At 50.9% G+C, this 11,456-nt stretch overlaps 1 protein-coding gene across 2 annotated transcripts in view; it reads right to left on the reverse strand.

The window, feature by feature from the left end:
• The window catches only part of Chst11 (carbohydrate sulfotransferase 11), a 208,532-nt gene extending 197,076 nt beyond the window's left edge, over window positions 1–11,456 (reverse strand). The window contains exon 1 of one of the 2 annotated variants that reach the window (XM_048802849.1): window positions 11,120–11,456. In XM_048802849.1, the coding sequence (XP_048658806.1) occupies window positions 11,120–11,222 (103 nt within the window). In that variant the 5' untranslated portion in view covers window positions 11,223–11,456. Of the gene's footprint in view, window positions 1–11,104 lie in introns of both variants that reach the window. The other variant, XM_048802842.1, reaches the window with a different exon arrangement.

The raw sequence follows: 11,456 nt of genomic DNA on the forward strand, positions 1-11,456 counted from the left end.
ATTGACTTGGATGCGTCGTTGTGCTGGTGGCGGGGAGGGGCGGGGGGGATCCTGTGCTGTGCAGGAAGTCCAGCAGCACCCCGACCTCCACCCACTAGATGCTAGTTGCAATCTCTCACCAGAGGAGACAACCACAAATCTCTCCAGACATTGCCACATGTCCCTTGGAGGAGAAGGCAAACCAGCACCAGTTGAGAGCCGATGGTCTAACGCATGGTCAGGTGCATCTGGACATGGTGGGCTGCTTCAGCCCGTAAGGAAGTGTCACTCTCCACTTGTGTTAAGCACAAAGGCCCAAAGAGACTGCCTTGAGCATGCCCTTTGCCTCGGGCCGAGGAAGAGAAGGCCCCACCTGAAACAGGGTCACAGAACCTTTTCCCCAAATGTCAGCATCTGGGGGGGGGGCACTGGCCAGTTAGGAAGGCCCTCCATGCAGAAGCTCATGACACCTGCAGTCAAGGAGTGGGTGGCAGACCCCTGAGCAAGAACCCACAAGGTCCTTCACCGCACGCAACAGGCCCAGATGTGGAGAAGGCCTGGGCAGCTCTGTCCTGTGCAAGGAGCCATGCAAAGCCACCTGACCACTGCTTGTGCCCCTGAGGGCTGCCATCGCACAAGAGGTCTCTCCCAAATGACTGCTCTCCACCCTCCTCGGAGCTCAGCTTCAGAAATGGCATTGACTGGTGCCCTGCGCTGTTAGGTTTTCCGAGTGTCACTTTTTAAAGTTAACGGGAACCTGAGGGGTAATTATGTGCATAATTGGGGGGGGGAAGCTTATGGTCTTTGCACTCGGCATGAAACCACAAAGCTGTTTTTTTTCCCCACCAAATATAAACTCTGCTTGCACAAAAATGCTGCCTGGGGTGGCCATTTAGCACAGTAGACGAGGCCTGGAGCACCTGGAAAGTGGGGCTTCCTAGGAGTCTGGGTAAAGACTTGCTCCAGAATGAGAACAATAGGGTTGCTGTCCAAGCGAAGGTTAAAGTCTCAGAAAGAGGGACCGCATGTGGCCATTCTAACTACCACCTGTGTACAGGGTCCAACGTCCACCATGAAGGCACTCTCTCGTCTCCTGTCACATTTAGTGCTCACCCACCACCCACAGGAGAGGTGGGCATTATTCTACCCTCCCTTGGCACCTGAGGGCCAAATCTGTGAGTCCGTCACTTGCCCTCAGTCTCAGCCCATCCATTATTAAGCTCCTACCGTGTGCTGGGCACCTGTCCAAGTCATGGGTGCACCAGGTCTGAGGCCAGATGCTGTTTACACAGAGATTGGAGGGTTTTCTCAAGACGGATATTGTGGCCTTTGGGGAGTTGACTCTGATGGACAGAAAGGTCCCACCCTGGCACTAAGTTCCAGTGACTGTCATCAATCCTTGGGGTGGATGGATCTAGCTCCTACTAGCTGTTCAGAGCAATAGATACAAGGTCAGACGGCCTTGGTTAGTTTTGATTCCATCAATTCCTCCCCTTGTGACCAGATTCTCTAATAAACTGGTGATAACAATAGTGTGGACCTCAAAAAGGTCCTGTGAGGAATAATATATATCAAATGCCAGACCCCAGGCCGTCCTTATTGAATAATAGCCAATAAAGAGCCTATTACATCATAGGAGTATCCCCTATATATCTTCTCCTTCAATCTTTAAAACCCCCTTTTCCCAGAGACCTCCCCTGACCCTCTATTTAAAATTGGCCAGGTGCGGTGGTGCACACCTGTAATGCCAGCGACACAGGGAGGCTGAGGTAGGAGGATCGCAAGTTCAAAGCCAGCCTCGGCAACTTAGTGAGGCCCTAAGCAACTCAGCGAGATCCTGTCTGGAAATAAAATATTTTTAAAAGGGACGGGGATGTGGCCCAGGGGTTAGGCATCCCGGAGTTCAATCCCTGGTACCAAAATAATAAATAAATAAATAATAAAATGACAACAGCCTCCCATGGCACTGCCACCTCACAGCCCCCTCCTCGGTTCATTGTGCTCTGCAGGACACTTGTCACCACCGAGCTACTTGACAACTTCAGCCTGCATCCGTCATTCAGACTCCCCCACTAGACCGTGCTCCATAGGGGCACGGAGTTTTGTGTCTTTTGTCCCCAGCACCTAGAACAGAGCCCAGTGCTTAGTGAACATTCACCGAGAATGTCTTGAAGGGGGTCAGATGCGCACAGTGGGCAGCGCAGCCTGGAAGCTGGTCCCTGGCCTCAGATTCATGGTGGCCAGCAACCACACACAATGACGCTGCAATACGTCAACCATTAAGGAATGTCAAGGGGGCCTCTGTGCTCTCCCACTTTGGGGATTCTTTGAAGTTAGCAGCTCAAACGGCAACCCGGTCTCTAGCCCGTCCCCCTTGAGTTGACTTTGTGGGTTTTGTTCCCCCAGAGCTTTTAAGAAAACTACTCAAGTCAGGGACTGATAAGAGCTCAAACACTTCAGCTGCCCCAGGTTTCTTTCTCTCTGTCCGTATCTTCCCCTGCTGCTTATCAGAACCACTCGGCTCAGCCTCAGCGGTGCTGGGTTAAGGCTGTAATTCTGCCTGACGTTGGCCAGGGCGGGTCTGAGGGTTACATCAAGACGAGTCTAGACCTGGAGTTCCAAAGTCCAGGGGACGCTGGACCTCAAAGGAGTCCGGGAAGGACCACTAAGACTCCTGGTTTTATTTAATCTAAATAAAAGTGAAACTTAAGTAATGTTACTTACACAGTCAGAAGCACCCCACCTCACCTGTCACCTCAAGTCACGTGCCATTTACAACATGCAGGCAGGCCACCTGAGGGGCAAGATGGGCAACCACAGGCCATGAACAACAGTGGCCACCTGCGCTCAGTGGATCAGGAGAGGGAAGAGCCGCCACAGGCTGCTGGTGACCCAACAGCTTCTGCTGTGGTCCGGTCTACAGCCGTGAGACCTGCTTTAACTACCCTAAAACTCACAAAATGTAACAGAGGCTCAAAGGGGCCCAGCCGGGAAGCCAGAGTTGGGTGATAATGGTCACAATGCAGGCCGCGAGAAAGCAATGAGCCTCTCTTTCTGGGTCACACTACACGGTAAAAAGGAGCACAGAGAAAGAATGAAACCCACAGAATTATCCAGAAGATAACAAACACGAGGAATTCCACTCACCATGGCAGTCAGGGTCCTATCCCATGAAGTTAGATAATGATGGTAGGGATGTGTTTAGATTTTCATAAACAAAACACATTGGAGAGAGCTCTTCGGGGGTGTTTTACCAACGGGGTACGTTGGCGCTCATTACTCATTCTACTCTCTTTCTAGAATGCTTTCCACGCTGCAGAGCTGGCCATTGGGAAGCTGTATTTCCCATGCTCGTTGGAAGCGAAGGTTCTGGATAGAAACTTGGTCCCCCTGCGAGGAGCACTCATTCGAAATGTAGAAAGCAGACCTGAAGCAGAGGCCACCTTTCTGCCTGCAGGGCTCTTTTGCTACTGGTCAGCACAGCGATGGGACACCAGGAGTTTTGTAAACGGCCTTACAGGGCCCACTCACCAGCTCTGTCACTGGTTTTATCTAGAACTTAATAAATAGCCCCAGACCCAGTGTGAGAGGCAGCAGCACCCCTGGTGCGTCAGGTGTTTGGAGAAGTCATGCCAATACACACCCACTCATGAATTACTACAGGCCCTGCTCCCAGTAGCCGCAAGCACAAAATTCCCTTCGGTCAGTTCCTTTCTGCTTCAAATACCTGGGCTGCTTCCTATTACCTGCCTGCACTAGAGCAGAACAGGAGCAGGGAGGTTCGGGAGAAAGCTGTTGGGTCACCAGCAGCCGGTGGCGGCTCCTCCCTCTCCATCGGTGGAGATGGCTGGAAGGGGTGGTTTTGACATTCACTTAGTCACCCTGTTAGCGTTCTTCAGACCCCCTGGCTAGGCCCAGGGGTAGGAAGGATGATCAGGACAGGATGCATACCCTTCTGAGTCAAAGGGGAAGGGGTACAAGTAAGAACTGCAACACGTTTCTGAAAAGACTAGAGAAATACTAGAGCCTGCGACAGCTCGGAGGCCTGGGGGGGGGAAATAAAAAGATTTCACATGGGTGGATTTTTTTTTCTCCAGGAAATTTCTGCGTCTACTTGTATTTGAACTTCCAGGTTGAAGGCCCGAGTAAATAACTTATTTCCTTCCCTTCCCTTCCTGACTCTAAACCAACCTCACCATTCATCAAAGAGAGATACTAACTGCAAGCCCCCGGCTCTGAAAAGGGGCCAGCCCCGTGGAAAGGGCCCCGGCAGCCCGCCTGCTTAAGAAGCAGTGACCAGGCCAACCAGGGGAGCCCTGGCAGGAGAGCCTTTTTTTTTAAATCACCTGCCTGAGGTTACTAAGTATGCCCCGGGTGACAAAAGGTACCTTCACAATCTATAGTAGCGGCCTTGGAAGGCACCAACTGGTCAGGCACACTGCTATCGGACGTCCCACTAAGAGAGAAACGCCTGCTCATTAAAGGTCAGCACCCTGCAAAGATGCCACCAACCAGGACACATTCAAATGTCAGTATTAAAATGTGTGTCATAAAACAGGCACTCACGAGGACAGGTAGTCGGGGACACAGACTAGCACCCAGGCCTTTCACTCCCAAATCCCAGGCCCATTTAACCCCTCTGTGCTCATGGAGTGACAATATGCACCTGATGCTGTTTATGGCTGATTTGATTCCACCCATTGGACTTTGAAGAGCTTAAGATGCCCCCCAACAAACTCAGTTAAATCTCTTTTTATGATTTGTATGTAACTGCTTTAAAAACTGAAAATGGAGCCAGTCTAGTTTGCAGGTGGGGGAGCTTCACAGGGTGACACTTCAACCAAGTGCACGGTGGGCGCCCGAGACCGCAGGAGCAGGAGGCCTCATCTGAGTGTGCGAGCAGGAGGCCGCGTTTCCAGCCCTGCTCCCCAGCCACCTCTGCTCCATGCTTCTCCCCTCCAGAGCCTCTGCTTGAAGCCTCCTGGACTTGGTCTCCCTGCCACAGCCAGGGACAAGGCCCACATGGTCATCCACCCCTCCTCATGGTCTCCCTGCCTCCCTCTGCTCCAGGTACGCTGACCTCCTTGCCAAGGATGTTTTCTTTCACTCTGGGACCAAGACTTGGCCCCCGGGGCTCCCCGCCTGGAACATGCTTCCTGGAATGGACACACAGTCCAGTCTGCCCCTTCACTTCCTGCAGGTCTCTGCTCTCCGAAGTCATCTTATCAATGACATTCCTAATTACCTCTCTGTAACATCACAGCCCCTGGACTCTCCTCCCTGCTTTGTGTTTCCTTAGACCATAAACATGTCTGACCTCTCCACCGGCAGCCCAGCATCTGTCTACCCCTGGAGAGTACAAGTTCCATGAGGGACAGATGCTCATGGTGCATCCCCCGGGCCTAGAACCCGAGAGGAACTCTGCTTGAAGTTTCAATCCGCCACATCCGATCTAAGGTGCATCAGATTACAAGCTCCAGGAAATTCTAATTGACGGATCGGCTTACTCAGTGACCTCATACGAAGAACTGCCCGCCCTTTGATTTCTTCTAAAGATGGGGTCCCAAGATTCAAAAGCAAAACTCAAAAGAAAGAAAAATGTGTCAGCCAGGCTTCTGGGCTTTCTGTATCAACGCTTTAAAAAGAAGCCTGCTGGCCATGGTTTTCGTGACAACCTTTGTCACTTGACCTCCAGAATAAGACCGGGTCTGTCCCTCGGTGGGGTTTAGAAGGGAAAGGGTGGCGCCTGAGCTTCTGAGCCTTTGATTTCCTGTTTTTAAATGACTGTGCTAAGCCAGTCCTAGGCAAAATGATCTTCCACCAGACACCTAGACACGGGGCTGCCTCTGCTAGAGGAGGGATCCCTCCGGCCCCTCACTCCCCACCCCACACAAACCCCCAGCCTCCCCTTCGGAGGTGCCTGATCACCCGGCTTATTTCACAAGACAATGAGTTGGAACCAACAGTGGTTCTAACTGTCAAAGGAAATTACGTAAGAGAGTCTATCTCATCTCAGCCGCTGTAAGGAAACCGTGCTGTGGAGGCACCAATGTTTAAACCACCCAGGGGAGACCCCCCCCCACCCGACGGAAGATGTCTTGTCTTTCAGTTGTTTAATGCTGTTTCCAGGGTTCATAAAGAATGGCTTCATATGGAACACTGTCTTGACACTTTTCCCAAGGAAGTTTCAGATAGGTGACACAAAAACAGTCACTATGTCTCTATGACCCCAAACTCATTCTGTGCCTAAGCAAAAAGATTCTCTCATGTAAAACAAATTTGTGCAGAAACAATAACAAAAAAGAAAAGAAGAAATGAAACAATTCTGGCCTGATATCCTGCAAAGGGGTAGGTAGGGACAGAGACACACGCAGGTCTATGAATTTAAGAGGTTGTAGCTAAACATACTGTCTTCAAACTTAATAACTAGTCACCATAATGATGAGTTTATCTAAAATAATATTTTATCAGTCGAGGTAAAAAAATGCATGATGTCACTTCAAATTTTTTTTAAATACATATAGGTAATATATCCCTCATTTGAAATGTGTAGGGCCGGAAGTGTTTCAAATTTAGGACTTTTTTTTCAGATTTTTGGAATATGTGCATATGCATAATAATGCACATAACTTGGGGAGTCAGACCCATATATAAATGTGAAATCCATTTGTGTCTCATATACACCTTGCACACATAGCCTGAGGGTAGCTTAATACAATATTTTTAGTGCATCTGTGTTTTGAATGTGATCCATCACATGAAGTTAGGTGTGGAATTTTCCACATCGACTCTCAAAAAGTTTCAGATTTTGCAGCATTTTAATGAGGCCTGTTCATTTGCATATATGTTTTAGCAAGTGGAGAAAAACTGGCAGTTTGCCGTTGAGTGATCAAACAACGGGTGATTGTTTATCTTCAGGGCATCCCAAACTTTCAAAGAGGAGCCCATTATGTTTATAATTAGATTAAAAGTTCAATACCACCTGCATTTTATATTCAACCTGGTCCAATGAAACTACATGGAGGTAACCGGAGAAGTCTTTAAAGAAAGACTCTACATTCAACCAGGGCAAAGAAATCCCAGGTGACATTGAAAGTCAACATAATGCAAAAGGAAAAAGAGAGAAGAGGGAGAGAAGAAAGGCTTTTCCCCTGGCAGGCAGGTCTCTCTTCTACAAACCGTAGCCTTCAAACAAAAACCACAATCCTACCCCACAGCACAAAAGGAGGTGGGAGGTTCAGCACAGAGGCAGCCCGGAGGCCTCCACCTCCACCCCCCCCTTGCTCCATCAAAGCCGGGCCTGCTGCAGGTATGCAAGACATTTTAATGTAAGGAAAAGAGTGCAGAAACCACAGGTATGTGCCTCCATTCGCACTGCCTTGGGGAGTGGTTCACATCTATATGGTACCTGTCCTGAGGACAGGTTCTTCAAGTCCGAGGCTAAAAGGGGCCAGCCTTCCTCAGCATCCAGGGCACACTCTGCCTGACACCTCAGGGGCCGCAAATTGAGGCCGCGGTAAGAGCTCCTTTCTGCTACCAGATCAGCTAAAACTGGGTCTAGGTCTCAGGGGAACTCAGACTCCAGGAAGGCAAGGAAGTGTCCCCACCGACAGAGCCAGAGTCACTGGCGAGACATTCTTGGCAAGGCTTGAAGTCACCTTCCTGGAAACTGGCGACAGGGGTCTGTTTCTAGACTCCTAGACGTCACATGCATTCAGGCAGCGAAGACTTTAAGGAGACTCTACCATGTGTCAGGCACTGGGTAAAACATCAGGATGAGAACGGAGCTTGAAATGTGGTGCCTGCCTCAAAAAGTATTCTTAATAAAGATTATTAACTCAGAGGGTCAAAGACTCCTAAAGAAAACTGCCTGACAAGGCCCATTTCTCTAAACCCTCCACTAATTGACGGCTGATTGCTCAAATTCATGAATTACTCAAGCTTATGAATTAGAAAAGTACAAAAGACAATGGCCCCAGATTAGAACAGGAGGGAAAGACAGTCAGGCCCCTGACAGCTGTCTTCTTTTATGATCCTCTCCCCTTCACACCCTCCAGCCACTAGTGAAGCCTGAAGTCCATTTCTTTTGGAACACTATTTTTCTAATCACATCTAGAACTCCTGCCAGAGGGCTCCAAATTTTTAGCAAGACAATCTGTACCATGCTGTGGTCCCTACTGCCTCTCCCAGAGTGACCTGGAGAAACCGAAATTGCAAAGCCAGGCTACCAGTATCAGCTATCCTCATCCTAAGATTCTTCAGAGATGCAAAAATCAAGTCACATTTAAAGAAATTCAAGGCAGGCACAGTGGCACGCGTATATAATCCCAGGCACTAGGGAGGCTGAGGTAGGAGGATGGCCAGTTGGAGGCCAGCCTGAGCAACTTAGCCAGACTCTGTCTCAAAATAAAATAAAAAGGGCCAGGGATGTAGGTCGGTGACAGAGCCCTTGCCTAGCATGCAGGAAGTCCTGGGTTCAATCCCCAGCACCACAAAACTCAAAGCCATAGGAAAAAAGATGTAGCACAGGTTGTCAGCAAAAGTATACTCTAACAAAATGAACCCCCCCCCGGCCCAAAAAAAATGTTTTAAATGGATTCCAAACCATTTTTGCATTTGGCATGCCCCAGGTAATAATAAACTGTTGATGCAGAATTTTTTGCTGAACTATATGTAATTTCAGACAAGGAAGACCTTTCAAATTAACTGTCTATAGTTTCACATTCAAAAGAATGTTCTGAAAGTCGTATTTGCTGTGCACCAGGGGGAAATAGCTGAAAAGCATCCTCATAGAAATTTGAATTTTAAAAATGCCAAATAAATACATAGATAAACAAACGTTATTTCTTGTGTGGAAAGGGGACCAGAAAGCGAAGCAAAGGGCAGGGCAGATCAAAGAGCGAGGATCCTGACCAGCTCAAGCTTAGTAAAGGCTGTGCTGCTAGTTCCAACAGGCTAGACGGAAAAGAGCTCCATCTACTTCCAAGTCGACTAAATATTCTGACTAGAGCTGGAAATTTTAGCAAAGAGCCAATTACAAGTTGAAAGTTTCTTCCCACTATCTTTAGCTAGAAAGTTATGTCCCAATTCTCTCAGGGGATCTGTGAAAACGGATTTTGGCTGGACAATTCACAGGTACAGAGAAGCTAATGTGCACTCTGCTGGGGGCTGACACTGATCCCTGTTGAGGCATTTCTGCAGAGAATTACCTGGCATGCTCAGTTCCAGCGAAACTTGAATGGGCCTGAACACATCTCTCGAGTCTAGACCAAATCATCAGGCCCTTTGTAGTTCTCCATTATATCGGCACACTGCCCTGTCCTCTAACCCTCTGGGGAGAGTCTGGCCTGGTCTCCAGCAGCCCCAGAAGTTTGGCACTATCTGATGCCCGCTGCAACCGCGGCCTGGCTAGGGGAATGTGAGCAAGGTCCATTTTTAAATTCCCTTAGAAGTTTCACAACCACAGGTTTGGGTGAGGAGACAAACGCCCGCTCTAGTTTGCTGACATTAAACTAAAAATACCCAGCTGCAAACAAAAGCCATCTTTTACAAGGGCTGGCTCGCGTGTTCTGAGGTTCCATAGGGTAGTGTGGGACCATATCCCTGGCAGCCAGGCTGCCTTAAAGACTGGTCCAGGCCCAGCAGGGCAGTGGGGCCCTCTGTGCCCTTGCTGTCAAGGAATCCCAGAGCCGGCAGCCCTGCCTGTGATGCAGAGAACAGCTTTATTCCTCTGCCCTCCACCAAGGCGCAGGCTTGATGAATTCGGGGCTGTGTCTGCTGCAAGTGTTAGATACACACTGAGGGGAGAAGGGGGGGTGCAAAATGAAAACCACCAACCCCATTTCCCTGGAAGGAAATGTGTTTCCATCTCCCTACTCCTTGCAATTCGAACAGCAAATCATTGTTGTGACTACATGGGGAAAGGCAACTCTGAGACATTAAAAATGCATTTCAGAGCCAAGGTGGCCTGGCAGGGATCTGTTAAGAGGTGACAAATGAGGAGGTGGTGTGGGGACTAAGGCTTGGCGGGGAGAGACTCATAACCCCAGGTGGCTTCTGGGAAGGTTCTACCTGTTGGAGCCCAGCAGCAAAGTCCGGGGCCACAGCGCCGGAGGGCGCCCACCCACCTCCCCCTGGTCTCAAACTTTCCTTCCGGCCCCTCCGAAGCAGCAGCGAGCCCCGTTCGTCCCTGTCCTAGTCTAGATTTCAGATCTGGAACTTTGCCTATGCCAGAGGGGAGAACCGAGAAAAGGGTCTTTCCCCACACACACACCAAGGAGGGGACTCCTATGCTTGGAACCCAGGAAGAAGGAGATGCAACCTGACGATCCGCCCAAAACCTGCCCAAAGTTTCCTCCAAAACTGTGGCCAAGGCGTGACCCAAGAGCTCTGGGTCCCCAGTTCAGGGTCTGGGGGTAGGTTGGGGGTGTAGTAGGGGTGGGCCAGGACCCAGGGTACTGGCCGCAAGATCAACGCGGAGCAGGACCCTCGGGTGTTTTGCAAAAGGCCGGTGCCTGATGGAGGGCAGCTCCAGGAACCCAGCCTCTCCCCGCGACCTGCGCAGCGCTGCCGAGCCCTGGACACGTGGGAGCTGAGCCTGGGGCTGCCTAGTTCGCTGCAGGGACTCGCAACCTCGCCGCGGCTCGCTCCGTTCGCCCCCAGGGCCCCCAACCAGGAAGAGGCAGCGCGCCCGGCTCAGAACGGCCAGCTCCGGGCGCCTTTTCATCCTCAGATCTCGGCAGGATCAGGGACCGAGTTTTTTCCTTTTCAAACTAGCCCCCACCCCTGGCAGCTCCCCCACAACCTCTACCTTTCCCTGCTACCTCGCAGACAGGCAAGAGACACAAAGAAAAAGAAAAGAAAGAAGGAGGGGGAAACCTCTACCACCCTTCCTGGTCCCATCCTCCAGTCTGGGGCTGGGATGAAGAAGAGAAAGAATCACACCTTCTCTCCTCCTCCCCATCCTAATTCGGTGACCCGGGCGGATCCCGGCAGCAGGATCCCCGAAGAAGAGGCCGAGGGGAAAGAGGTAAGGTTGGAAGAGGCAGAAACCAGGCGAGGCGAGCTAGCGAGAGCGCGAGAGAGAAGAAAATATCCAACAAAACCACGCTAACGCGCCCCCTACCTGGGTGCAACATACTTTGGAAATAGAAGATGACCAGGATAAAGGATCCCAAGCAAGTGGCCAGCACCATCCGGCAAATTCTGTTCATCCTCATCACTTCCAGCAGCGCCGACTTCATGGCTTTTGTCCTGGCTGCAGGGACCGGGGAGTCCGGGAGGCGCGCCCGGGGCGCAGGAGTGGGGACCCCGCCTCGCGGACCGGAGCCCGGGAGGCGCAGGGCAGGGCTGGGCAGCGATCAGGGGAAGGATCCGATGGCTTCGCGGCGGTTCTCGGAGCCCCCAGCCCGGGGCCGGGGTGTGGAAGGCGCCGGAGTTGGTCTGGAAGTGCCGAGATGCGTGGACCAGCGTCCGCG

Source organism: Marmota marmota, unplaced genomic scaffold (genome assembly GCF_001458135.2).
Source record: "Marmota marmota marmota unplaced genomic scaffold, marMar, whole genome shotgun sequence".
Lineage (NCBI taxonomy): Eukaryota > Metazoa > Chordata > Mammalia > Rodentia > Sciuridae > Marmota > Marmota marmota.